This window comes from Battus philenor, unplaced genomic scaffold, assembly GCF_028537555.1.
Source record: "Battus philenor isolate CCGP_79_NKW_IND1 unplaced genomic scaffold, ilBatPhil1.0.hap1 SCAF_25, whole genome shotgun sequence".
Classification (NCBI taxonomy): domain Eukaryota; kingdom Metazoa; phylum Arthropoda; class Insecta; order Lepidoptera; family Papilionidae; genus Battus; species Battus philenor.
Genome location: NW_027181688.1, coordinates 1,672,511 through 1,697,309, shown reverse-complemented (window position 1 = coordinate 1,697,309; position 24,799 = coordinate 1,672,511). Strand labels below are relative to the sequence as shown.

The following is a 24,799-nucleotide window of genomic DNA, read 5'->3' as shown; positions in this document are numbered from 1 at the left end:
TGCTATTAGCTATGATGTTGGCAGGCCTCTCACCGGGTCGGACCAACGACATGGTTAAGGTTAAGGATTTCCCCAGAAGAACCAAGTTCTTCATCGTAGCTCGAAGGATTGCCCGTCTGAAATGACAGTGGGCGGAGCACATTGCTCGTGCAGCTAATGGCAGTTGGGGCCAAAACGTTTTCGAATGACGACCACAAGCCGGTTTATGTGGGCAGGCCCCTCACCAGGTCGTACCAACGACATAGTTCAGGTTACGGATTTCTCCAGAAGAACCAAGTTCTTCGTCGTAGCTCGAAGGATTGCCCGTCTGAAGTGACATTAGGCGGGGCTCATCGCTCGGGCAACTGATGGCAGATGAGGCCGAAACGTTCAGGAGTGACGACCACGAGCCGGTTGATGTGGGCTGGCCCCACACCAGGTCGTACCAACGACATAGTTAAGGTTACGGTTTTCCCCAGAGGAATCAAGATCTTCAGACGGGCAATCCTTCGAGCTACGACAAAGTGACAGTGGGCACGGCACATCGCTCGTGCAGCCAATGGCAGCTGGGGCCGAAACGTTCACGAGTGACGACGACGAACCGGTTGTCGTGGTTTGGGTAGATCACTCACCAGGTCGAATCGACGACATAGTTAAGATTAAATTGGCGATCAATGGGGTAGGTCTATGCTTTGTATTGGGCGACTATCGACTGAAAAGAAAATATAAGATAGGCAGGTAAAAAATACTATATATATACTAAATTACTGTATAGTATAAGAAAATAGTATAAGGAATGGTATTAGTAAAGATCGTTCACAATTGTAAAGATGAGTTTACAAGGAAAAGAAAATTTAAGATAGGCAGGTAGAATAATACTATATATATACTAAATTACTGTATAGTATAAGAAAATGAAAATCGAGAGATCCGTAGAACTAAGTAGGCTTTAAACAGCACTTTTAAAGGAATGGTATCAGTGTAAAGATCGTTAACAATTGTAAAGATGCGTTTACAAGTAGCTGCTTTTTTTTATATGCTAGGTATGTTTGTAGAGTGAGTCCTCTGGTTCCTCTGCTACAACCATGTAAAAGTTCGGTTAGAGAGATGTAGAGAGTTGGTGATGCTGGAGAGCATATCATCAAACGCAGCGAAGCCACGCCGCAAATGAATATGATAATGTTGTTCTAGAAGCGGCGTGCTATTAAGTTTTTATATATGTTGTTGATGCTCGCTTAGTAAGCGAATTATTGTCAAGTACTCTATACAAAACTATTTGTAAAGAGTAACTGTTGAGTTTCTCGCCGGCTCGTCTCGGCGGAACTGCCTTTCGAGCCGGCGGCAGCCAGAGACAAAATGCAGATATTATATGTTTATTGACGATTCCAAAGTGCCTGTAATAGTCTATTCGAATAAAGAACATTTGATTTTGGAAAAAAAAATATATTGTCATTCAGTCATGTATAAAAATATGATTTATGGACCTTAAGATTCTGGAGTCGAGACCACGGTTCTCGGTAGAACATCCGGTGAATGGATGACGTCACTTCCACTCACCTCCTCCCATGAAATGACCACGATTGTTAATTTTAGATTTTAGAAATGTCAAATTGGTATAATAAACTATATTTTAAAGTAGACAGTAGTCATCTAAAAGCTTGAGTTTCAAGAGGCGGATGCTCCTCCGTTTAAACATATGCAGGCGCCGTTGAGATTTGGATTTTGGTCGCTAGCGACGAACAGTATGAGCCTAGCGACGTCTTCGGGCTCGTTGATGGTGTTGGCCTGCAGCGCTTGAGCTATCTCCTTGTAAACCTCGTCCATATACTCCGCGTCCACGTTGAAGTTTGCCAGGATGTTAGTCCTTGTTAGTCCTGGACGCACGCCGTTCATACGGACACCCTCGCATGACAGCTCACCACCCCCTGACGTTGTGAACCGCTCCAATGCGCTTTTCAAGATGGCGCTCAGTAAAAAACCTGGACGATCTCTGCTAGGACTGCCAAAGACGTTCACGACGTTGCCTTTAGTGAGCTTAAGATATGGCACACAGAGCTGCGTGAGTTTGTACGGCACTCGAAGGTTCAGCGCGATCAGGTCGTCGAAGTTCTGCATTGAGTTCTCGAACAGTGACGTCACTAGAAGTTTACCAGCGCAGTTCACAAGCACATCGATCTTTTGAAATTTCTCCACCGTACGAGAGACGACTGTTTCGCAGCTGCCGTCGTGTACCAGGTCCACTTGGATGCACAGCGGCGCGTTACCTCTGTAGCTTTCACAGGCGTTCGCAACGTCTTTAAGTCTTGTTTCGTTTCTTCCTACAATGGTTACCAGGGCGCCATGGGCGGCAAAGAGCTTCGCGCTCGCAGCACCTATGCCAGAACTGGCGCCTGTCACTATAACCACTTTTCCAGTGAAATCCATTCGATTTTCAACCTTATTACTTAAAGCCAAGGTGTACGACGCGTTAGCTTCGGAGCGCGCGAGTCAACTGAGTTGTCTCAACAAGATAACTTTCAACAACCGGTATGTGCATGAGTGTGTTTAATTACGTCGTAAGTGCTGCCGCGACCTTCAAGCGATAATACACTCCCGCTTCATACATTACCGAAGTCACAATGACTCATTTTTCTCTGCACCGCGCGTTTGCTTAAGTTAACCGTTTTCCTGTTTACGTCGTTATCTCATTGGCAATTTTTAATGTATGATACTCGTATCTTGGTTTAGTGCTATCATATTACGATTTGGATTTGTATTGTTACGTGCAAGTCCTTGCTTCATAATATTTCTTGTTGTATTCGATTGGCAATGTCTTCAGGGTTCAATGCTGAAGCTAAAGATTACTCCAGCTCTGATCACCTGCATGGATAGTCCAGTGCTATGACTGACTCAAATCTGAAGTTAGGCTTCTAGATATAGTTATGTATATCTCTGAGGGTTCATTGTGATGCGTTTAAAAATTTGACAAGAATTTCTTGTTCGTTAGGGTGGCGTAGCTATTCCCCTCCCCCCATATTTATTGATTGCGTGGGAGAGATCAACTGATCAGTCCTCTGGATATGCCCTTCAATATATTCCGGATTTTATTTTATCGATTTCACTTCAAAGTGATGCAGCTACACCGAAAAAGAGAGAGGAAGTATTAGGAAAGAGAGATACTCTTAAAGAATATATATTTCTTTAAAAGAACTTAACAGATTGGACAAAAACGAAGTTGCGGATATATGAGCCAAGACATATATAAAGGATAAAAGGATTGCCACTGCTTACAAACAAGTATCCAGAGGATGGATACAGCATCCTCTGCGTACCATAATACCACACTGCAATCGCCAACACGCCTGCCAAGCATGGCGATTATGGTATATTCCTCCGTAGATATCTCTGGGACAGGACCAGCAGTGGACTTCTAGACTAAAACGTTCAACCAAATATCGATTACAAGAAAAAAAAAATCTAATGACTCGATTTAAAAATTTGAAACTAATTTAAGTTATAATTGAATAACATCTATTCGAAATTTAAAAGCAAGTCTGGATTTACGTAATTGGGTCAGTATCTACGTCGAAGTTGAACTAATCTGCGTCATTAAAACGAATACCTACTTACGTTGCTGTCATAATTTATTTTTAAGTTAATTAAAATATGTTTACTTAAAATATAAAAGTTAGTACTTAGATTCTGGAGTTTGTTTATTTTGACGGTGGTCTGAAAATTGAAAGTTTTTCTTGTTGATACTAATTTTAATTTTTGTTCATGATCACTGCAATATTTATTTTGAATTTAAAGTAATCAGACATAAAATAAAAGATGTATCTTATATAAAAATTAGTTATTTTGAACACAACGCAAGCAGAAAATGCGATAACTTTTACATTCAAATGGTGGTTGGTATAGGGATTGCCCAAACAACCAATAGTACGTGATACATTAATCCGTAGTGTTGTCTCGCTCGCACAATACCAACACGCAGACCCATGCGCGTTCACTCACCCACAAGTTGTACTACGCAACATGTATGAGCTGCAAAAGAAGCAAATAACAAAGAATCGTAGGAACAAGCCAGAAGAGAATCAAGAACCAAATCGACTTGCAATATTGAATACAGTGTATTTTATACGTTCGACGAACTTTTACTCAACGACCTATTTCCTGCAGTGGTAAAGAAGGTAAACGGTAAAGGACCACGTGGGCGATCACCTACACTCTAGTTTGATAAATTCAATTCAATATCTGAACTTATTAATGCCCCGAGCGAAGAAGATAGGATAGTATGAAAAGAGCTTTTACAAGACGCAGACGATATTCAGAAATAAAGCGACGACTCAGATGAAGACATAGATATTGTTCGCTTAGTTTATTTAAACTGTTACTATTGCTTTATCTTATAGCATTCTATTGTGGAATTATGCTGCAAGAATTAGCACGATTAGTTCACTACTATTCTCAATTTTACAATATGTGTTGATATGTAAAGATGCTATAGATCTATTACTGCTTTTTTTTTTTCATTTTTTTGGGAAAAAATGCCTATCGACGTGGTGTACACGTTGCAATCTATTTAAGACAAAAATATCTGCACGTGCCACGCATGTGTTTTTGTCGCAAATAGTTAAATAAGTATTCTATTGTTAAAATAACAGAGTTAGTATTCCATTTCATTATACCGCGCCTCAGTCTTTTTGCTTTAAGAAAAAATAATCGAGCGTTCAAAAAACAAACATTGTTTAAAAGTTGAATAGCTTATTTAAGTTTAGATCCGCCTTTAAGTTGGGCGGAGAGTGTTCCGAGTGAGACTTTATGGACAATCTCGGACATTAGCATCGAATAGCGTCATAGTGAGCGCCCGCCAGATAAGGGATTCGTGAAAGCGAAAAGTAACTTAAGCGGTGTAGGGGACGTGACGGCTCCTACCATTGGCTCGTTTTTATAACTCGAAAATATATTTTTAATGTATTTTATATAAGCAAATATTTTTTTGTTTATACGTTTCAACCGTGTAGTGTTGTCTATGTAATTGAGCCAGCAACTTATAATCGTAAATCGCACCAACTGTTGAACATAACCTTCCCCACATATTTCCAAAATCAGTTCGGAAGAGGTATATATACAGCATCTTCCGAAGACATTTAAAATGTACGTGATGTAACTGTTATTACTTCGTTCTTGGACGTCTAGAGGTGATGCCTTATGTCGAGAAGTTGACGTTCTAAAGATAAAATAATGACGATGAAGTCTTTTAAAAAACTGACGATGATCTAAAGTATTTGCTGTATATTGTGATCGGTTTTTAACAATGGAAATAAATGAAATTTAAGTGCAATTATTGTTTGATAATATTCGTGATACACTGGGCCACGTTGGGTTGGCAATCGAGTATTTAATGGAATCAGGCGTTACCTTGCGGAAGTCCATCCTAAGTAAGAAATGGACCAATATTTAGCCACTTCCGCACATGCAGTGGTAGTCGTGCAGCAAAGTGCACCGCCCGCCAGCCCGCTGTTAAATGCGTATGCGGCAAACAATGCGAATCACACTACCGCCACCGCCAAATCACTCAACACGTGTTTCACCCCTCCACGGGACATCTTCAGGAGTTATGTTTCACCGAATAGTGACTCTGTGTTTGGCACTAATCGGTGTAACATAACTTCTTGGCAATCGAGTGAAAACAACTATATGCTCCCTTTTTATCTTCGCCTCTAGTGACACTCACATCTCTGTCCTGTAAACAATAGAATCCCACATCGATTTGATGTCTCACATGGTAATTATACAAAGTTAATGGTATATATTTATAGCTTTTTAATTATGCTTTTGCTGTCGGAGTATTTTTAAACGGTTTTATTTATTTGGTACACATATTTAATTTAGATGACAATACAATATAATAAAATCAATAACATTATATATCTAAGATGGCCGCCGATACAAAATGGCTTTATGGGTATCAAATGCAAGGGCTACACTAGTAAAACACGATGATTTTGTTAAAATTTAAAATTCAAGATGGACGCCGTTCCAATATGGCGGACTAGGTACATATTTTTCCACAACCACCACAATATGGGTTTCAAAAAACCGTTTAACTTAAAAGTTTTTTAAATGTATTTATCAGAATATTGCTTAGTTTATTTTGTTTTCGTAATTTGTACGGTTCGTTTAAGAGTCGGTGGTAGGGTCATGCAAATCTCTCGCCTCTGCTTACCGGTCTCTTTTGATTACTCCACTTTTTTTTTTGTTTCTGGTTGCGAATGGAATTATAATGATCCGTATGAAAAAAGCTCACGCCACTTAATCGCTTTGTCGTGTAAATTTCCAAGGACTCCCTTTGTCTGCTCGCACCGCTTTGTAGAGTTTGAACTGAGCAGTTGCCTCGGTCTAAAACTCGAAAGCCGTGAAGCGTATTTTATATTGTATATGCTCTTTTCTCTCCTCGTCCAGATGGATAATGGTCTGTCATTTGTATAACGTTTATGAGTTTTATCATTGTTCCTTACTTTTATAGAAAATTTATTTACCTTCATATCTATTGTAACTTTTCAATCTTACTTTTATATTCATTAAAAAGAACTTTTCTTTTGTAGGAGACAGTAATGTCAGTAGAATAATGGGTAATTTGACTGAAAGAAGGTGTGCGAGAGGTGAGGGTGTCAGCCCAGGGGCGGCTTATCCTATAGTGCTGGGTGTGCAATGCACACGGTCGCCGCCGTCTTAGGGGACGCCAGAAGAAAGGCCGTAACTAATACCATACTGTAAGCTATACCTACTTATAAAATAATTTCTTGGAATATGAAAAAAAAAACTTTCTTGTTACGACGGCAAAGTTAACCCTTTCCACTCCAAGGCTGTTATGTAGCAACGATAAAATTTTAATTGAATTATAGTATCTTGCGATTCTAGATTATGTTTCATTCATTCGTGATTCAAACATTTTAGTAACAAAAATCTTTTTTGTTTTAAAATTTTCCGCAAAAAGAAGTATTACATCATGTCGAGTATCACTCGACAGTGGAGCTTGTGGAACAAAATTGAAGGTGATGAAATTGTTTTGAGATAATATACAAAGAATTTACATTTCATAACTAAAAACACGGTATTAGAAAAAACAGTAAATAAATATTAATGGATTAATATGTTGCTAACCTTCAAACTATAAAACGGTTTGATTAATTTAACTATTTTCATAGTGTTTTCTGTGTAATAGTCGTATATTTCTTAGGAAATTAAAAGATACGACCTAAACAAAGCCTTTTATAGCTCCAGAGCAAACATTTGAGGTTAGGAATAACAAAAAATGAAACGCGTAATAGAATGTAATGTGACCATTATTGTTCACCCTAATCACAAATAAAATAATCATACCGCTTTTATGTGTTGCAATGTGTAATAATCATATTTTATTATAAAACATTAAATAAATAATCTCTCTAAAATATATTAAAATTATTAATTTAGTCTAATCTTCTAGTAATTTGGTGATGATATACGAATCCTAGACGTAATCGCTTGTAACGGGTCTTATAAGGAGGTTCAAGGTTACCCAGAAAATAACAGAGAGTGCTATCCGTAAAACGACAAGAGGAGTGGCAGAGGGTGGGGGATATCGCTCGTCTCTGGACAAATCTCGTATCTTTTAAAAAACAATTCCGTTCCAAATTATTGAGTACATACAATGCAATTTAAACCATAATATAAATATATAAACAAACATAATATAAATGTATAAACCATAGTCTTTGATCCCTGTTTAGTAATGTTTTTATTTTTATTTGTTTTTTCATTGTTTGACTATAAATCATTATATGTTCTCAGTGAGATAGTTATAAGGTAATAACTGTAACTAATTTTATATTTCTAAGCTTCTAAGTTTGTACTTTCTTACTGCCTTTTGTTACTGTCTATCTCCAATAAAGTAAATAAATAAATAAATGTTTGGGGAGGGGGGTACCCTGCAATAGGCGTAATTCGGTTGAAAAAAATATGTCTGCTAGTAAGGTAATAAACTTGTTAGTAAATCTGAAGGAGCGTCTGATATATAACAATATAACATTTCGATTTATATTCATCAATGCAAGAGTCAGTGTGACGGCAGGATTTTCGGAATGAATGTAAATGTACTAAAATGAAAATAGCGGGCCGCGACTTCCTAGCGATTTTCCATTCGAGTTACGTCCTCGCTAAGTACTGCGTAAACAAAAAGGATTAAGGCGGACATCCTTTCCCCCTTTACCCCCCTCCACCCCCGCCCTACGATAAATATTTACAACGCAGTCAACTCGGGAATGGTATTTTAAATTAGCATGTGCTCCGAATGGTCATAAGTCGATTGACTTTATTGGGGTTGAGATGTCTGAAGACGTGCAAGGATTTATTTTCTTGTGTCTTTGTTTTATTTATCTATATATTTTTTATTTCATAAAGTTTCAAGTCTTGAGTAAGATCGGATCTCTCCCGTCTGGATTGCGGGTATATTAAAGCAATCGGGTAATCTTTGGGTGAAGCTTAGCTGACATGAAGGGAATAAGAAAAGTTTTTTTTTTCTCACGCCTTCTCATCTCTACCGTTATACAGAGACTTTATAATATAGTGTTAATAATTTTTCGGTTCGATTTTTCGATTTTTTTTTAATTTTTTTAGTTCGTTTAGTTTTTTTCCTATCAAATAGATTCACGCGTTACTTTGCAGAAGTCCATCCAAGTAAGAAAAGGACTAATATATAGCTACTTCTGCTATGTAGCAGCAGTCGTGCAATAAAGTGCACCGCCCGCCAGCCCGCTGATAAATGCGCGTGCGGCAAACTATGCGAATTACACAACTACCGCCGTTAAATCACTCAACACGTGTTTCACCCTACCACGAGGCATCTTCAGTAGTAATGTTACACCTTTTAGTGCCGAACACCGAGTGAGCTCAGTCCTATTGTCTATTGTCTCATGTGAAGGTTTTGCTGTTAGTCTCAGAGCCTTAGAGCCTTAGAGCTCAGTCCGTCACCGCTCTGTTATTTATATGCCACCTCCTCCCCCACTACCGCTCAAAGTCACGTGACCGATCACGTGAGCTATTTTTATTATACCCTCTCTTATGTTATATGCGATTTTACGTAATAGATGAGTTTATCAGATATCAGTCTATTCTAGTCTCTAAAAGTCTAACGTATTTTATGTCTACTTTAGCTTATTGTACTTAATCTGTCTTTAACTTTATTTATTTATTCTTTTATTTTTGTTATGTGTGCGTGACATCTATACCCGACTTTTCATTTTATTAAACGGTTTTTTTTAGTTAGACCCGTACGGAATTTATTTGGATCAAAATTAGAAATTGAAATTTAAGCACCTTCCCGTTGTCAGATTGATCTGAAATTTGGTACACACATTTAATTTAGATGACAATACAATATAATAAAACCAATAACATTATAAATCTAAGATGGCCGCCGATACAAAATGGCGGATTACGTATTTTTCCTTAACCCCCTCAATATGGGTATCAAATGAAAGGGCTACACTAGTTAAACGCGATTATTATGTCAAAATTTAAAATCCAAGATGGACGCCGTTCCAATATGGCGGACTAGGTACATATTTTTCCACAACCACCACAATATGGGTATCAAAAAACCGTTTAACTTAAATGTATTTATTTAAATTACTTTCCGTATTATTCCTAATTCCTGCCAGTTTCTCATGCACTAATTTTTTCAATGAAGACGAGACGCAGCCTAATCAGAGAGAACCTCCGATAAGGAGACGAGGTAGACCTCCTTGACGAAAAAATATTGGATAGTTTAAGCGTGATGGGTTCAGTATACAGATCGCTTTACTGACTCGTATAATTGCGGTCAATTACAATTAAGGTGTAAACGCTACGTTGTGTGGCCACGAAATTAGAGGGTTAACTGACTTACCGCCAACAACGGTCGCTTATAGCTTAACTGTGTTATGTTCCCGGACATAATTACGTTGGCCAACGTCGTCCGGATGTATGTGTGTTTATTCATAGATATAATACAAAGTAAACATGGCCTGTGAATAGTGCAATAATTTGTAAAATACTTTAAAAGAAGTTTATAAAATGCTAAAAAATAGAAATCAAGTTTAAAAGAATCGTTAAAGAAAGATAGCCGGGAATATGGTTGGAATAAATTACTGCCATAGGACTTTTGATGTTGAATATATTCTAACAAAGATTTCTAATTACGTGGTTTTTGAGGTCTACCTTAAATGGGTTCTTATTTTTTGGAGAATAAACAAAACAGAAGTTTATAGAAAAACACATACAAGCTATATCATCATGATAAATAGTATTAGATGGTTCGCAAGCATAATTATAACATTAATATTATGATTCAAGTAAAATAATTATAATTAGCTAGAGTTATATAACTTGAAATAGTAAAAAGGAAATTAAAAAACCAAAAAATTGTAAATAACGCAGTATAAGGTCCCTGCCGTTTTAGAGTAGACGTGTAAGGCGATTGTAATTTAAAAAAATCGGCTAAATTGAGGTCGGGCCATCTCTGAGAGAGTATTATCGACGAGTGGCAGCCGAAGACGAATTACCCTAGTGGGGACCCTTGACCTTAGTAATTTTAAGAAACGTTCAAAGCTATATATATATATATATATATATATATATATATATATATATATATATATATATATATATATATACTAGCTGATCCCGCAAACGTTGTTTTGCAAAAGAAATTACAGTTTTTAATTAGCAAATGAAAATAAGGGTTGATCGTTGAGTGATGAAAATTTAGGGTTGTATGTATTATTATATGATATATCATAAAAAAAAATTTTGCTTATAAAATAAAAATAAAAATTTAGGGGTGGATCACCCTTAACATGTAGGATGATTAAATATCCCATCATAAATCGTTAATGTAATGTTTATGTAAAATACTTAAATATATGTTTAATGCCATAAAATTTTCTATTAAATATCTGAGAACTCGTAAACTTTATATGCGTTCATATAATAAATATCCTTTTAGCGTAACGTTATATGTACTGTTCTTGTCATTTACTTAGAAACACGACTTAGTCTGAGCTTCTTTAGCAAAGTTCAATGGAGAGGGCTGTTATTTTTCTACGGAAACGAATAGAGAATGAGGAGATAAAAATAGATGAAATTTGTTTATTCAACCTTTAGCAGGATTCTTATCGATCGTCGATTTACTAGAACCTTCTCCGTAGTATAAATAAGTGCCTCATGTCGACAGTTCAGTGTTGTTTTTCGAGTTATAAGATTAAGATCTACGATCAGTGATACAAAGTGACTATATGGTAAGTTATTTGAACAGTGATTTCTTGAGCGATTTGGAAGCGTAGTTTGGACTAAGCGCAAGTATACTTTGTTATAGTAGGGTGACCATCTGATTTGTGAATAAAGAACTCCTTGTTAACCAGTGGTGTTATATTTCGAGTAAGAACCAACAGTACGTAACAATGTTTAGGTTCTTTTAATAAAAAGCTTGAACACACTTAAAGCTCATATAATTGAATCTAAATAACACATACATTAGCGTCCGTGTTTTTGTTTTTACAAATAAATTTAAATATTTAATGGAATCAGGCGTTACCTCGCAGAAGTCCATCCTAAGTAAGAAAGGGACCAATATTTAGCCACTTCCGCACATGCAGTGGTAGTCGTGCAATGAAATGCACCGCCCGCCAGCCCGCCGATAAATGCGTATGCGGCAAACAATGCGAATCACACAACCGCCACCTCCAAATTACTCAACACGTGTTTCACCCCTCCACAAGGCATCTTCAGGAGCTATGTTACACCGATTAGTGCCAAACACACTAATTGGTGTGTGTGTGTGTGTGTTTAAATATTATGTGTCAGGGAGGAGACAATACCCTCCCTGATAGGCGGAGAATATAAACAATCATTCCTATCCCTTTGCAGAGAAATAGCGGAAAGTGCAATAAAAAGAAACAAAACGTAAATACAGGAAATAAATAAATAAATATATATTAAAAAATTAAAATAGAAAATATAATTATTAACTATTAAAATATATAAATCTGTGATAAAGTTAATAACTGTATAAGAAACAAAAATGTAAAATAAAAAAAATAAAAAAAAAAAAGCTATTGAAAATGTAAAAAGCAAGGGAAGAATGATAGATGATCAGAGCAAAAGAGAAAGACAGACGAATTGTGGCATGAAAGATTAGAACAGAAAGAAAGATTATGTGAAGAATGAAAGAGAAGAGAATGAAAATAAAATAACTAAGTGAAAAAATTTAATGCTTGTAAAGTCCCTATCCCAACATAAATAGGGGTACGAGAGGCCCCCAATAGCGGGGGTCATATAAAAAAAAAAAAAAAAAAAAAAAAAAAAAAAAAAAAAAAAAAAAAAAAAAAAAAAAAAAAAAAAAAAAAAAATTATGTGTGGCTAAATATTGGACCTTTTCTTAAATAAATTCAATATTTTCGTTTTTTTTTTGGTCATGTTCTTACATGTCGTAGTGTTTACTAAGTTACTCTAGTATCATACATTGTTTTATTATTAAATTGAAATACGAGTAAGTCAATTATTATTATTGGCCATGAGCTTGGAAACATTGTGTTCGTTTAATCGATTCCTAGTAACAGTGCTGAGAATATCGAAGGTAATTACGTGAAGCTTTACGAAGCCATGGCGGAATATCGTTGAACTTTCACGTCACCTCTTTGATGTTTCCTTGCGTGCTACGTTGATTTGTGAGAGAGAGATTTTTAACCCTTTTTGTGAGACTTGCCCATGTGACGACTCCACAGTACAGACTTTTGATCACTTACTCAGACACTGCTCCCGATTCGCATCCAAAAGACGTAACCACGTGACCTTATGTGAAAACCTTAATATACCTCCGTTCAACGTTCACTAGCCTGAAATATTGTAAGAGAGAACGCCTTGAAATTACTAACTAAAATTTACAAGTCGAGCCGTATTAAAGTCTGTTGACAGTCTTACTTTTTTAATTGCAACGATGGCATAGTTGATTTTATCTGCCAGTGTTGAGAGATGTTAGTTTCACAGAAGCCTTTTTAGTAGGTCCAAGAAAATTGTTAAGTCTAAATCAGAGTTTCTCAAACTTTTTTGTGTCGAAGACCCCTTGCCATGTTTTTGCGTGTTGGGTAGACCCCCTACTTACCTGATAATGATTTCTTGTAAATTTCTGACTGTAGTCAAGTTTGGTGTTAAAAACTTAAAGTAAAAACACATGTTAATTTATACATTTATTATAACTACTCAAAATAAAATTTTGTATCTGTTATGTAAAATATACGTAACATTAAATAAACAAATTTTTTACTTCATAGGTACTTTTATAAATAATGTAAATGTTTTGATATTATAAGATAGTATGATGTAAGTAAATAGGTACTATCAGTGTATGTGTTGAGATCCACTATCGTGGACCCTCATTTTCATTTCATGGACCCCTAAATTTTTTCCGCTGACGTAGACTCCTTGCAGGTTGTCATAGACCCGTAAGGGTCGATATAGACCACTGGGAATCACTGGTCTAAATTCTAACACATGATTTTTACTACCTACGTATTGCGATAATTTTGAATTTTTACAGTAGGAAGTATAAACTAAATGCATTTAGTTTTATTATTAATTAAAGTTTAAAAACTTAGAAATAAACGAAATATGTAGTATCTTTTAGATAACGTCAATATAGGCAAATTCTCTTACACATACATGAATGTTTCCTGTACATTACGTAGTTTATCCACATAAAGACATTAGTGGCACCACAATTGTTACAGATTCGCGGACAGTCCCGAAATGCTAAGCGTATTAACACGCCACTAAATCTCCGTACGTAAGAGGAAATCCGTTGTTAGAGTGATAACTTAGGCTGTGTCTACACTGTGATTTTCAAAATTGAGTTGGTCTTTACTACTAAGGTTGAGAAGCATATGTAGTTTTGTGAATAGACGGAGATGTCGTGAAACATTTAAAATAGTTATATACACCTAGACTTGCCATAAATATTGTTTTAAATTTAATAACAATTAGTTTGCTGCAATAGTCCTTTGAACGTAAAAAAAAAACTGAGGAAAAATTCTTCACTTTCGTATAGATCAGTTTTTCCCAACCTTTTTTGTGCCATGCCCCATCTAAGCCATTCTAAAATTTTTGCACCCCTCATGTAACTTACAACATTTCAATATTAAAGCGATAGAGTTGAGCTTGTGTCGAATTCATTTTCGAATTGCCCCCCGTTAAAACTCAAATTTCGAATTGCCCCCCGTTAAAACTAAAATTTCGAATTTCTCCCTGTTAAATCTAAAATCGCCCCCCTGTAGGGCGTGGACCCCACGATGGGAAACACTGGTATAGATTGTTTTAGAGGCTCAAATTAGTATGGCGTTTAGCGCAAGCCTTACTCTCTAAAACTGACCATAATTCAGTGGATTAAGATCAGGACTAGATGACGGCCAGTCAGATCTGAAGTCCGGAACATTCTAGCGAATATTGGGTTAACCTAGCATTATAACTTGCATGGTCATGTTGAAAGGACCATTCTTGGTTATTTAAGATGGTGTTATTACGAGGATTAACTACCAATATTTAGCAACTTCCGCACATGCAGTGGTAGTCGTGCAACAAAGTGCACCGCCCGCCAGCCCGCCGATAAATGCGTATGCGGCAAACAATGCGAATTACACAACTGCCACCGTTAAATCACTCAACACGTGTTTCACCCCTCCACGGGACATCTTCAGGAGTTATGTTACACCGATTAGTGCCAAAAACAGAGTCAAAATGGTACGACAGATATGGACATCTTGTAACAATCTTTCCTCTCTTTCTATCTTATTATATTTAACAGAGAAAATAAATCAAATGTTCTTTATGATGTAAAGAAACTTGTACCGTTGAATACTTTAATTAAAAAGATCAGAATGTTATAATCATTAGCGATTGTTACTCCAATGTGTCCCCGACCTTATTAGGGCGGAACACATTGGGGCAAATTTATGCGGCAACGTCGGCGGCCGCAGCGTATCCCGAATATCCGGCGCGCAGGTGACACTAACATAACCTCCATACGTATATGCTACCCTGGTACTCGGAAAGCTTATCATTGCCAGGCTCATCGAGGTACAGTAAGATAGATAAAACAACATATATATACTGGCGTAAAAATCACGGAGGAAACCATAGCCTCCCTGATAAAAGAAAAATTGACAAAATATGACTGAAATGAAATCTTACTGTAGAGAAATAAATAAAAAAGCAACTCAGAAAAACCAAAGCTAAATAATAATAATAAAAATGTGAATAGAAAATAAGTAATAATGGTTACAAATTTCAATAAATTGTAAATAAATAGAATTATACAGCTTAAGTGAAATAAATGTAAAACAAAAGTATGTAAATAACATAAATAAAATAAATAAAATACTATTGTATAGTGAGAGAGGAATGGAAGGGCACAGAGCGAAAGAGAATGAAAGAAGAAATGTGGAGTGAACACCGAATGAAAGAACATAGGATGCATAAATGAAGAGAGCTAAAATAAAAAAAAAGATTGTGAAAAATTAAATAAATGAAAACAAAAGTCCCTGTCCCACACCAGATAGGGGGTACGAGAGGCTCCCAATGGCGAGGGCCATAAAAAAAACATATATATATATATGAATTAAAACAAACAAATTAAAAAACAAATTATAATTTGTTTTATTATTCATTATACTCTCTGTGTTAAATAACACACACACCTGTATACATATATATGTGTATGCGCGTGTGTGCGTGTGCGTATATATATATATATATATATATATATATATAGAGAGAGAGAGAGAGAGAGAGTAATGAATAATAAAACAAATTACCACACACCTTTCCGTTCAATGGTACTTGTTTGTTTTTAATTCAAACTTGTTCCATTCCAGCAGCCGCTGCTTCGCACAGCACTCGCACTAACCGTGAGTGATGGTTCAACTTTGAACCTCTCTCGCGGTATTACTGCAGTGTAAAGAAATATAAAGTACTGTAGTCTCCCACGCGGTAAATTAAATATAAAACCAAGACAATAATGTAAAAATAAACTTGATTATGAGATAATTGTTATAAAATATCACCAAGTGTATTGCAGTTAAAATAAGCTATGTTCGTAATACGTAGGGCCGAATCGACCTGGTAGTTGTGTGAGGTCAGGTTCATTTAACAATAGTGTGTACATTTTTATGGCCTCAGTTTATTTAGACCTCTCGTGCTCCCCTGCTATGTGTAGGTAGACATTATTTACCATAATTTTTCGTCTTCACTGCCAGTGTCTTGAACATGGGAATCGGTCAGAAGACATCTTTCTTTTTAATTGTTTATTGATTTAGAAACAATTCAAATATTCAATAATGTAATTAAAATAAAAAATTAAGAAATTTAAGATATCACGCTCCGGCGCGAGATCCGGCACTGCGAAAGGAATTCTCTCATCCAGTGCCGGGTTTCGCGGTTTTTGGCCCGTGGCGGACCCTTTCTCGTAATCATGTTGCAGGCATAAGAAAAAAAAATTATAAAAGATAACTAAAAACCAATCGATCGTTAACGAAGTTCGAACGTGCAAGTGTAGTGTAGACACGATAGCGTGATACTTCGTGCGATGCCGGTGCCATACTGGTTCTTAAAATTTAGCCAGAAGGTGTCTCACGCCGGCGCGAGACCGGCCCTTCATTATACTCACTGCGTCTCGCGCCGGCTCGAGATCGGTGACTAAGGTAAGAAGATCTTTCACTAATTCCGCTGTTGTCCTTATTCTCTTCCATTCCTTTCCATACATCGCCTCTTTCCTTCTCTTTCCCTCTAGTATACTGTAACAATTATAATTATTTTATTTGAGATTTTAATTTTAAAACTTTCATATTTATTTAAGTTTTATTTTTTATCCAATGTTTAACTATCCTTGGCTAATATAAATTTCATTTGAGCGTGCATATTACGAATATCTATATCTATTCATTTTTATTACTGTTCCGTTTATCCTTCTATATTACTCTAGAAAGTTATGGCGTCCTTCTTGGCTAATTAGCGAGGCGATGTTACTTTCGTCTATTCCTTTTTTGCAACCGAAACTGACAATTCGTTCGTTCCGCGTCTAACACCTAGTCACTACATTATATTATATGTTAAATTAAAAAAATACCACTCGTCTTATAGTAGTGTAACAGGAAATCGTTTTTAATATCATATGAGGATGGTTTTGGTGACATTATTTTTTTCAATTTTTACATATTGAACGCATAAGTAAGATTACGATGGTATGGCCATGCTAAAATTCAGCTATGCTCTACGGCTCGGAATGCTGGACTGTAAGTCAGAGACACGAGCAAACACTTCATGTCAATGAGATGAAGATGCTTAGATGGTCGGGTGGCGTCACTAGAATGGACAGAATACGGAACGAATATATCAGAGGTTCGTTTAAGGTAGCTCCGATCCACAGCAAATTACAGGAAAATAGATTGCGATGGTATGGCCACATGACCAGATGACCACGTGGTAAAAACTGCCTTAAGCCTCCCAGAATTCCAAAGAGGGAGAGGGCGTCCAAAAATTACGTGATGGTCTAATATCAGAAAGGAACTGGAAACCTTTCAACTTGATGCAGAGACAACCCAGGATAGAGTGGCCTGACGCAAATTGATAAGGAGACACGACCCCAAATAAAGGGAAAAGGGAAGGAAGTAGAAGAAGAAGACATATTGAACGCATAAGTGTGTATTAAGTAAAGGTATGCGTGTGCTTTGTCTACACAAGTGAGGATATAAAATATACGCGACATATGTACATATGATCCCTATTAACTTGTTTACATTGATTTATGTGTATTGTTTTTATAAAAGTACGACGTATTACTTTCGCTATACAGGTTTTTTTTATTACTCCCCCGCTATTAGGAGTCTCTCGTACCCCGTATCTTGTGTGGGACAGGGACTATTCAACATTATTTAATTTTTTCACATATTTTTTTATTTTCATTATCGTCTTTCATGCATCTGTAGGAGTGGTCGTAGTACTGTAGCTTCTTGTTCTTCGGTAGCTTCTTGTTCGTCGGTTGTTTCTTGCTCGTCGGTTGCTTATTGTTCGTCGGTTGCTTCTTGTTCGTCAGTTGCTTCTTGATCTTCAGTTGCTTCTTGATGTGTTGACCGCCACACATCGTATGATCTTTCGTTCTTTTCATTCTTGTCACAATTCTTCTGTCTTTCCCTTTCGCTCTGTAACGCCTTTTATACATCCATCATTACTCTTTTACTCGCTATACAGGTTAGACATAAGTTGAATCAGAAATGAGATCAACGGAAGGACTATGATCACTGACGTCTAAAGTGGCAGTAGGCGGGGGCAGGTATCGCTCGTGCAGCAGTGGCAACCACGAACCGGTAGACGCCGTGTGGTCAGATTCTCCACTACGTGGGTGGAAGATAGTTATGGTCGCGAGAATTCACTGCATGCGGGCAGCGCAGGATTGGTCATAGTAGCGATTTTTGTGGTAGACCTATGTCATGACAAACAGACGCTTTGCTAATGTTATATAGATAGTTTCACCAATCTAGAAGAAAAATTTACATGTCTTCCTAATGTGTGGGAGTATAAATGACAAATAAATACATTTAAAAAACTTTTAACTTAAACGGTTTTTTGATACCCATATTGTGGTGGTTGTGGTAAAATATGTACCTAGTCCGCCATATTGGAACGGCGTCTATCTTGAATTTTAAATTTTGACATAATCATCGTGTTTTACTAGTGTAGCCCTTTCATTTGATACCCATATTGAGGTGGTTAAGGAAAAATATGTATACCGCCATTTTGTATCGACGGCCATCTTAGATTTATAATGTTATTGATTTTATTACATTGTATTGTCATCTAAATTAAATGTGTGTACCAAATTTCAGATCAATCTGACAACGGGAAGGTGCTTAAATTACAATTTCTAATTTTGACCCAAATAAACAAATTCCGTACGGGTCGAACTAAATAAAACCGTTTAATAATTAAACTTACTTTTTGATTGCAGTTGCATTACAAATCATCTTGAATATGCTCGAAATAGATCCAGACACAATTCCTGTATGTCATAAATATAGGATCAATGAAAGTATGTATGTATGTTTGTATAGTTTTGAAATACAAACCTCATTTGTATCGACAATTACATGTTCGACCGTATTTTAATGATGTATTTCAAACAAGCCGTCATTGTTCTCGATATAGCAGTCGTTTCGTATTGTTGCCGAAACTAAACTCCCCACTCCCACTCCCACTCCCTAAAACCAATTACCCCCGTTAGGGGCGACTTTTAAAACTGTGACCTCTAATGATTCTCGTTAATTTTGTTCTGTTTCCGTCGATAGGCTTTTTGTTGAACAATAATTAGAAATTGATTCTGTGAAATTGTAATTGGTTAGTTAAAAACAATAATTTTTCTTATAATTTACTAGATATTTATAAGAATACCAGACGGCTTTTTACATGACAAGAAGTTATATCTATTTCCTAGATTTTGCGAAATAAGCTGTCTGCAGAACCTTGTAAACATTCGACGTAACTGCCAAGACACTCTACTTGGAACATCAGGGACATCGGATGGTCATGGCGTTAGTTCTGGGTTGGGTTCCAGAGGAATTGCTGATCACCAGAGTTTACTCTTAGATAAAGTTAAACAATAGAATAAGATATATATATTCTTGTATTAACTTTTAAAGAAGTCTCTGATTTACGAAACTTGACTAGACCTTAGGTTTCACTTTCTGTCGTGGGTTCGATTCTTGATATACAATCTTATATAGGTAAGAAAAGGACCAATATTTAGCCACTTCCGCACATGCAGTGGTAGTCGTGCAACAAAGTGCACCGCCCGCCAGCCCGCTGATAAATGCGTATGCGGCAAACGATGCGAATTACACAACTGCCAACGTAAATTCACTCAACACGTGTTACACCTCTCCACGGGGCATCTTCAGGAGTTATGTTACACTGATTAGTGCCAAACACAGAGTGCACTAAGTGAAGTGGCTAAATATTGCTCGAAAACAAGTTTCCAGATGATGAGCGGTAGTGTCTTCTGCATACCTTATATATCCCACCAGTGGTATCATGGAATGTGGCTTATTCCTTGCAGTGGGCTTCTATTGTCCGAAACGACGACGACTCTATAGTGAAGAGGCTTTATAATTTGGAAACGTGAACGCTGACTTAAAATGCCAGTCAACCATGTTGAAAACAAATTGATAAAGGCCGCTTCCAAACCTGTTTTTAAATGTATGGGGGTAGGAATATGTCCAGCTGTAGGTGTTTTATGGCCCCAATACAAACTTTGATAGTCATGTATAATAGTATTTAGTGATAATATATTAAATATATACTATCATTTGCAAGAATTAGGTCGGTTTGGAATTTTAATTTTTTTTTACACTTTTTACTTTTCACCTTTCTCTCTAAGATCTTTTAATATAATATATAGCTAGAATGGGTTCAATTTCGTCCTAATTTGAGAAGTGTTGTATTGTCCTAACTGTTAGGAGAGTGACTTTCGTAAATGTATTTAATATCGTTTCAAAAGATGGCGTTCTATATCTCTGCAAAATTTGGTATATCACCTGTCTCTATTTTGTAAGGTGTTAATATTTATTTGATTTTTAAAAAAAGAACAGTATTAAATCTTTTTGTAAACGCTGCCTCAAACACGGTAAAAGAAAAACCGACTATTTCCCTCACAGTGAAATAATTTCCGGCACATAAATATGAAGTGTAATAATGAATATTCAAAACGAGGTCGTTGTTGGCTGATTTAGAACAGTGGGCTTATATTCTAAGTCGCGAGGTGTGTGCAAAGTTTATAAACAACGCAAATTTCTGTGACAAATTCTCATTGCGAAATATATGTGAAATCAAACCTGGTATTAGTAAAACAGGGAAGAAGATAGAGGAAACCTGAACTCATACATAACTCATAGAGAACTCATAGAGATCTTCTTCTGGCATAGGCCTCTCTCAAAGATATCTATGGTGGGATATACGATAATCGCCACGCTTGGCAGAGGGGTTTGCAATAGCAATGTGCTGTTATGGTACAGTCCAAGGAGTGACCTGACGTAGGAGGCCTCGTGATGGGACTTCAGCATGGGTTGTCATTAAATACACGATGAAAACCTTGATTCAAACACGCCCAGGAGGTCTGAACCTTTTTACTAAATTTTTAGTTTCTGTTCATCTCAGGAATGCGGAAGATCTTGGGACCAGCGAAAAATCAAGACGGATCTTGGAGGCTCCGAAAGAATGCCGAAATTGAGACTATAGTAGCACAGCCAAATATCATTAGCGAATATAAAGCTCAACAAATCCACTGGCTTGGTCACTTGGAGCGAATGGGATCGGAGCGGAGCGTGAAGGTAGCGTACCTGGAAGAACCGAGGGGTCGAAGACCAGTGGGTAGACCCAGGTATCGCTGGATCGATCGCGTTGAGGCAGACTTGCGCGAATTGAATGTCAGCCAATGGCAGACGATGGCGCAAGATAGAGGAAAGTGGAAGTCTCTCGCTTCGGAGGCCAAGACCCACTTAGGGTCACTGAGCCAGCGGAGTAGTAGTAGTAGTTTATCCCAGGAAATATTCAAAAATATATGATCAATCAAAGAGAAGATAAATAAATAAGATTTCAAAGTCCACGTGGGGCGAATGGCCGAGCCGGGTCAGACCTCCCAGCCGGGGTCGGCTAGACGTCTAATTGCACCCGGCTTTATTTATTTGCACTTACCCGGATTTGTGGGCGTGCACTTGACCGGACCGGGATGTATCGGCGCCCGGATAATCGGATTCCCGACGCTTCGCCGGGGAAAGGGTGCCGTGATTTAGTGGACTAATGTATTCGTTGCGGTCTCAATTGCGGGTGGACGAATTTTGGGTGTTCCGTGTTTTGATTTTAGCGAATTTCGCCGCATTTTTAAGTTCTATTTTTTATTGCATATGTACTGTTTTATGAATTAAAACAATTTCTATTTTATATTTAACGTACGAGACATTTTGAGAGATATGAAGCACCAGAGGTTACGGGTAAGAATGAGGTGCTGCGGGATCAAATGTGCACTCAAAATGTTATTTATTTATTCATTGGTGCAATGTATGATATAACAATTATAGAATATATCTGACTTGCAAGACATACACGAGAGTCTAGAGAAACAACAATCAGAAAAAATAGAAAAAAGTTTTTTTTTTAAATATATATATATATATATTACAACATCGCTAAATTTGGCAGCATCTAACATATTCAGTTATCTTTCTTTTTTATGGCTTGACTTCTTAACTTACGCTTTTTTGTTAATGGAAAAAGTTACGAATATTTATATAACAAAAATCCTTGGCGGTGATATCGCCTGATTGTTTTGATTAAGCTATATATAAAGTGTATATGTATACATCTATATTATACTTTATTAAAATATGTGTTTTTGTGAAGTTTCTTCCTGCTTCTTCTACTTCAAGACCCTGCAAAGCAGAGTTGAGTCAAAGATAAAATAGATTAAAAAAATAATAGACGGTAAGACAAGGACTAATATATAGTTAGTTCCGCTATGCAGCAGTAGTCGTGCAATAAAGTGCACCGCCCGCCAGCTCGCTGATAAATGCGCGTGCGGCAAACAATGCGAAACACAACTACCACCGTTAATGTACTCAACACGTGTTTCAGCCCTCCACAGGGCATCTTCAGGAGTAATGTTACACCGATTAGTGCCAAACACCGAGTCATTGGTCGGGACTCATCAACATCATTTATCAGCGGGCTGGCGGGCGGTGCACTTTATTGTACGACTACTGCTACATAGCGGAAGTAGCTATTTATTAGTCCTTTTCTTACTTAGGATGGACTTTTGGATAAATAATAGATAATAAGTTGACGATCTATAAGAGTTCTGTTAAAGGTTCTAATGTTGAATAAACTAATATCTTTATGTTATCTTTTATCGATATCATCAATATATGGACTTGTCAGGTTCGTATCTGTGATGTACTGAAAACATATTATATATAATATATATGTGTGGGTGTATTAAAACGGGCGCATGTTCATAGAATTTAGGTCACTGTTGCAAAATCTAATGCAGTCTCCATCCGTCTGTTGCATATGTCTCTAATGCACCTTCAATTAAAAGATTGTGTTGAACAATACATTAGCGGCTGTCAGTCCGTCTTTCTGTCTAGCGGATTGCTTTATGTAATGTTATATGTCACGTTGTGTACGGTATGTAATTACATTAATAACATATTTATGTACAAGATATTTCTAGATGTGTTATTTCTTAGAAATTATCTACATGGTCAAAATGTATAAAAATTTTTTTTAAGAACATTACATATATATCTAAGATATACATATGTACAGACTCAAAAGGATATATCTAGAAAACGTAAGGCCTCGTCTTGTTCTTTTTCAGTCGATATACGCTTACTGAAAGGCATACTCTTCTATCAGACACTGCCAGGATGAATGGTTTTGCTTTGCCGGCATCCTGTGACTTCCCTTGATCCTATGTCGTCTACCTAATGGGGGACCTACTCACGTCGCGTCTACCTGCTCGTGGTCGCCCCTTGACAACCTTTAAGGCTAAGAGACTGAATTTAATAGGAGTAGTAGTCGACTATAAGTTAGATATGATTTTACGAAATTCCACCCGCAATAGTGGTTGTGGTGGCATTTATAAAATGTTCTATACTATTACCAGGTATAAAACTTGTTCTAGAATTCTTTTTGGCATATTCAAAATCACTTAAAATGGATTTTATAGAATACCATCCAAAGGAGGCCACGCGAAACGTGCGAGGTAGGTTTATGTTTTTTTTTTTTGCACCCGCAATAGTGGTCGTGGTGGCATTTATAAAACGCTCTATACTATTACCACGTGTAAAACTAGTCCAAGAATTTTTTTGGCATATTCAAATTCACTAAAAATGGATTTTATAGAATAACATCCAAAAGAGGCCACGCGAAACGTGCGAGGTGGGTTTATGTTTTTTTTTTTATGCGACTTGAACTTTCTCGCAAGTTTCATTTGAAGAAAGTTTATCGTAATCTATAACAAATTTTCCGGAGTTAGGTTTATAAGGAAAATGGCGGCTTTTGGGTTTCTGTATATAAAATCTAGAGAAATTTTGGATAATTTTAGTAAAATACTTACGGTAAATAATCTACATATTTTTTACAAAAAAAAAACTATAAAAATACTTGTAAAAGTAAATATATATAAAAAACCATAGGTAATAACAGGCGATCTTATAGCTCGATGCGATCTTTACCCGGACAACCTTTGGATGTAGTTGAGAGCATGATAGGCAGTTTAGGGTGGACATAATAAAAAAATAAAAGCCTTAGAATATACAACAGATTTCAGTAAAATAATAAACTTGTACATATACAAATATATGCACATAAACATACATAGATGTATACTTATATAAATATATATATAAATACATCTTACGTGAAAAAAAAAATATATATAATTTTTAAAACGAAAAAATATATTTTTAGTTTTCAAAATTATGTAGTAAGGATTTACAAACTTGTATCGTGTAAGCATAGAAGTGCTGGCAACATTATGTTCAAATTTTTATATATATTTTAGAGACGAAACAGATAATCAAAAAAACATATTTTAATTTTTCTAAATGCTTAGTCTTATAGACTTAAATATAACGTCATACTATCCAAGAAACTGTTAACTACTGGTAAAGTATCCTTTCAGAGTGTTTCCAACCCCTTGAGTATACGCGAAATGTATTCA

General features: G+C 36.5%; 2 protein-coding genes across 4 annotated transcripts in view; one reads left to right on the top strand and one right to left on the bottom strand.

Moving 5' to 3' along the window:
* The window catches only part of sm (smooth), a 543,953-nt gene that overhangs the window by 341,004 nt on the left and 178,150 nt on the right, over nt 1-24,799 (top strand). The gene's annotated exons all lie outside the window — the stretch shown is intronic.
* On the bottom strand, nt 1,382-2,442 carry LOC137924980 (uncharacterized oxidoreductase TM_0325-like). Its single transcript, XM_068768407.1, has one exon. The coding sequence runs from the start codon at nt 2,401-2,403 to the stop codon at nt 1,645-1,647; it is 759 nt and encodes a 252-aa protein (XP_068624508.1). The 5' UTR covers nt 2,404-2,442; the 3' UTR covers nt 1,382-1,644.